Source organism: Nansenia antarctica, assembly GCF_963989245.1.
Source record: "Nansenia antarctica genome assembly, chromosome: 7".
NCBI classification, from domain to species: Eukaryota; Metazoa; Chordata; class Actinopteri; order Argentiniformes; family Microstomatidae; genus Nansenia; species Nansenia antarctica.
The window spans coordinates 3,470,905-3,475,904 of NC_137677.1; the positions used below are offsets into that span (position 1 = coordinate 3,470,905).

A 5,000-nucleotide genomic window follows, 5' to 3' on the forward strand; every position below is an offset into this window, starting at 1 on the left:
TGAGGGGGGTTCACTGGGAGGGTCGCCGGCTGGCGGCTCTCTGCTGCTCTCTGCTGGCTGATCACTGCACTTTGGCGGACTCTGGAAACAAGGATGGAATGGAATGACACATTCTATTCCACGTTCATTCTATACACATTCTATTCCATGTTCATTGTATACACATTCTATTCCATGTTCATTGTGTACACATTCTATTCCATGTTCATTCTATACACATTCTATTCCATGTTCATTGTATACACATTCTATTCCATGTTCATTGTATACACATTCTATTCCACGTTCATTCTATACAGATTCTATTCCATGTTCATTGTATACACATTCTATTCCATGTTCATTCTATACACATTCTATTCCATGTTCATTGTATACACATTCTATTCCATGTTCATTGTATATGTTACGGTACATGTGGGAATACGGTACATGTGGGAAAACTAGGGTTAGGGTTAGGTGCTAGAGTGCTAGGGTTAAGATTAGGGCTAGGGTTAGGGGTAGGGGTAGGGTTAGGGTTAGGGTTAGGGTTAGGGTTAGGGTTAGGGGTAGGGTTAGGGGTAGGGTTAGACATGCCAGCATGTACCAAGTCAGCCTAGCACCTAACCCTAACCCTAGTTTTCCCACATGTACCGTATTCCCACATGTACCGTAACATATACACATTCTATTCCATGTTCATTGTATACACATTCTATTACACACACTTTAACTATACAGTGTAGCTTGTATTGCTCGCTGGGCTAAACAGATTCATAGAGAAGGCATAGAGATAACACTAAGACATGAACAACATAACCAACTTAGTCGATGACAGACACGATAGTTTACGTAGAAGAGCTTGACTCACCAGGACACGATCGCACATGTTTTGTCCAAACACAAACTTGGCGCCAGTGTCAGCATTGTTCACAGGTTTCTGTAAGCTGGGTGGAAATGAACAGGGGACAGGTTCTTACTCAGACACATGAAGCGAATTGACATTCAACCTTATTGTTATCAATGAGTTTCAACTTCACTGAGTAAATTGAAATCCAGGGTTCCCACACCTTCTGAAACATCAAATTCAAGCACTTTTCAAGGACTTTCAAGACTCAATTCCCTCAAATTCAAGGACCCAATACGGCATAGTTTGAGACAGATCTAGATGAGAATTTATATAATAAGTTTTTAACTATCCGCTCACAGACAACAATTAAAAAGAGAGGCTTTTGAATGTGTGAACACTAGATGGTCTCTTGCCTTCTCTACCACAGCACAGCAAAACAATATATTGTGAAATATGTGTAAAGTTACTGTGTTAAGTTAAGCAATGTGACTTATCTACTATAATTAGTAATAATTACATTAAAAAATTTTTTTGAGAAAGAGAGGGGGGAATTCAAGCACTTTCAATGCCCCATGTCTATTTTCAAAAACTTTTAAGGCCTTGATTTTTTTTCCTCAAATTCACAAACTTTCAAGGATTTCAAGGACCCGTGGGAACCCAGGAAATTAAAACTGCTGACTGATGATGACTGTCTATTGGACAGATGTCTTTTGGAAGCGTACCGTACCTGGGCGTGCTGATGTACTGTAAGAAGTAGTTGGTTTCCCCCTTTTTCGATTCTGCTGACGGACATCCTCTCTTTTTCGATTCTGAGACTTGACTGCTTTCATCCACCTGTCAAACAAATAATAACAAAGGATGGAACACATAAGAGTCCTATCATATGCAGGAGCTGTGCTGTGTTGTGGTGACTTCCTATCATAACTAAAGGCTGTGAAGTGAAGTCTGAGGTGAAGCAGAGAGAGCGTTTGACATCTATCCCCCCCCATGTCCCCACGGCCACCCGGCTCCTAAATGCTGCTGGTGTCCCCCCCCCCCACCCCCTGACCTGCCCCCCATCTATCTACCCTCCCTCCACCCCCACTCAGAGAGCTATGGACTGTCTTGACCTGAACACTTGATCTTTTGGCACTTCTTATATTTATTTATTACTTTTTGCACTATGATGTTGGTTTGCACTGTCTTGTCCTGTCTTGCACCTGTCCTGTTGTAAACTGCGCTCCACTGTCCCAAACCAAATTCCTAACATGTTTACATGTTGTCATGGCAATAAAGTCTTCTGATTCTGATTCTGATCACATGGAGGTGCTGGTGCATTAATATCGTTTTTTGTTTGGTACTTTTGAGTTTTCTGTTAAGATGCGTAAATGAAATTTTGTTTATAAAAGTTTCAATGTTTTGATTATGTACTCATGGGGAAAAACCATACATGTAAAAAGGGTAGGCGCAATCAGCCATGGCTTCAGCCTACACCTTTTTGGTCCTGGTGTTACGCATTGTGACTGTGTACATTTTTAATATCTGTCTGTATTATGAATTGTATACCGGTAAGTTGAAAAAAGGGACCAAAATAAACATTCTCATTCTCATTCTCATTCTCTCAGACGGTAGTGGACGTTCCTCCAGGGAGACTCCAGTCACCTTAGCTCTGTCTTGGACGTTCTGCCCAAACACAAACTCCACTGGCGGGTCTTCTCCCTCCATTTTCTCTCCTGCTTTCCTGCTCTCATCTCTCTCTCTTTTATTCTCCTGAAAGATAAAAGAAAGAAGAGTAAGAGAGAGAGAGAACATTAGTCGAAATGTCACAACCGCCACTGTTAAAGCCGATTAACGTACGTGACAATGTGAAGTGTGGAGTGGAGACGGGATGGAGAGGAGAGGAGAGGAGAGGGATGGAGAGGAGAGGAGGGATGGAGAGGAGAGGAGAGGAGAGGGATGGAGAGGAGAGGAGAGGAGGGATGGAGAGGAGGGGAGAGGAGGGATGGAGAGGAGAGGGATGGAGAGGAGAGGGATGGAGAGGAGAGGAGGGATGGAGAGGAGAGGGAGGGATGGAGAGGAGAGGGATGGAGAGGAGAGGGATGGAGAGGAGAGGAGGGGAGGGGAAGGATGGAGAGGAGGGATGGAGAGGAGAGGAGAGGGATGGAGAGGAGAGGAGAGGAGAGGAGAGGAGAGGAGAGGGAGGGATGGAGAGGAGGGATGGAGAGGAGGGATGGAGAAGAGAGGAAAGGAGAGGGATGGAGAGGAGAGGAAAGGAGGGATGGAGAGGAGAGGAGAGGAGGGATGGAGAGGAGAGGAGAGGGAGGGATGGAGAGGAGAGGAGAGGGATGGAGAGGAGAGGAGGGATGGAGAGGAGAGGAGAGGGATGGAGAGGAGAGGGATGGAGAGGAGAGGAGGGGAGGGGAAGGATGGAGAGGTTAGATTACCGGTGACTTGGCTGTGTGTTCTATGGATCCTTCACAGTTGTCGGTGTCGTTCTGAGACGCTGGCGTGCCTTCTGATGACCTGTTCACTCCGTTAGTACCACTGTTCAAACCTACAGCGGAGAAAGATACTTTCAGGGACATTCACCTCATGAGGTCTGCTCTCACATCAGCGCTAGACAAGATGGAGGACAATAGACATGACAGAACAGAGAGACAGTAGACAATGTTTCTACCTAGAAGTCTTACAGGGTATATATCGGTACAGGAATCTTGAGGTTAATTTCGATACCATTCTAAGACTTTTTTAAAGACCTTGTCAATATTTTTCCAGACCTCACCGCCACTTGGAGCTGTAACCGTTTACATCAGTGACACCTTTAACTTAACAGGTTTAGTTTGCAATAGACTAGACCACTATCATACAACAGAATTTCCGGTTCATCTTTGTTTTTTAATAAAAACTAATAAATTCACAAACTTTTACTAAAAGTTTTTAGGACTCTTTGGACAGAGTCTAATTCAGAAAAATACCGACAAAATTCAAGACCTCATAAAATCGGGATAAGACTTTTTAATACTTATTATGGGTCTTGATTTTCCCAAAATTGATTCATCAACTTTTAATACTTCTCAAGACACCGCGGACACCCTGTCTTAGTTGGACTGGGTTGTGTGTATGTGTGTGTGTGTGTGTGTGTGTGTGTGTGTGTGTGGTTGTGTGTACTACTCACTAGACTTGGCTGACGGAGCCTGTAGCACGGCGGGGCGCAGTACACTGCGCTGCTGCTCCTTGGGCTTCTGACTTGGGACACCTGCAACACAACGTAGATGGTAAATGGACTGCACTTATATAGCGCCTTTTTTTGCTGCTCCAAAGTGCTTTACAACGGCCTCTCATTCACCCATTTCACACACACATTCACACACCAATGGCGGCAAGCTGCCATGCAAGGCGCCGGCCCGCTCACTGGGAGCAATTAGGGGTTCAGTGTCTTGCCCAAGGACACTTCGACATGTGGCCAGCCGGGGCTCGAACCGCAGATCTGCCAACCTTGCGATCATTAGACGGCGGCTCTACCTCCTGAGACACAGCCGCCCCACAACGTGATAAAGTACTACTCAATACGATTCCCCCTATCCTAGACTCATCTTATTTGTATGATGATGTTTTGGGTATTGTGTTTGCATCTGAGCTTGTGCAACAGAAGTCGAAATGAACAATAAAGTTTCACACTAAATGAACAATAAAGTTTTACACTAAAGGAACAATAAAGTTTCACACTAAATGAACAATAAAGTTTCACTCTAAATGAACAATAAAGTTTCACACTAAATGAACAATACAGTTTCACTCTAAATGAACAATAAAGTTTCACAGTAAATGAACAATAAAGTTTCACACTAAATGAACAATAAAGTTTCACTCTAAATGAACAATAAAGTTTCACACTAAATGAACAATACAGTTTCACTCTAAATGAACAATAAAGTTTCACACTAAATGAACAATAAAGTTTCACACTAAATGAACAATAAAGTTTCACTCTAAATGAACACTACAGGTTTGAAGTGTGCAGGCGTGACCCTTGACCCCCCACCTGTACTGGGAGCCTGTCCATGAATCAGAGTAGGAGGCTTCAGACGAAACCCTCTGTCCGTCTTCTCCTCTGTGGAGGGAGGGAGGGAGGGAGGGAGGGAGGGAGAGGGAGGGAGGGAGGGAGGGAGGGAGGGGGAGGGAGGGAGAGGGG

At 44.2% G+C, this 5,000-nt stretch overlaps 1 protein-coding gene across 1 annotated transcript in view; it reads right to left on the minus strand.

Moving 5' to 3' along the window:
• The window catches only part of ranbp3a (RAN binding protein 3a), a gene marked incomplete at both ends in the record, with an annotated part of 16,557 nt that overhangs the window by 4,459 nt on the left and 7,098 nt on the right, over window positions 1–5,000 (minus strand). Inside the window, 7 exons of the mRNA XM_080535896.1 lie at window positions 1–81; window positions 851–926; window positions 1,557–1,663; window positions 2,471–2,578; window positions 3,253–3,380; window positions 3,984–4,064; window positions 4,851–4,919. The exon at window positions 1–81 is cut by the window's left edge and continues 22 nt beyond it. Of these exons, the coding sequence (XP_080392022.1) occupies window positions 1–81; window positions 851–926; window positions 1,557–1,663; window positions 2,471–2,578; window positions 3,253–3,380; window positions 3,984–4,064; window positions 4,851–4,919 (650 nt within the window). The remainder of the gene's footprint in view (window positions 82–850; window positions 927–1,556; window positions 1,664–2,470; window positions 2,579–3,252; window positions 3,381–3,983; window positions 4,065–4,850; window positions 4,920–5,000) is intronic.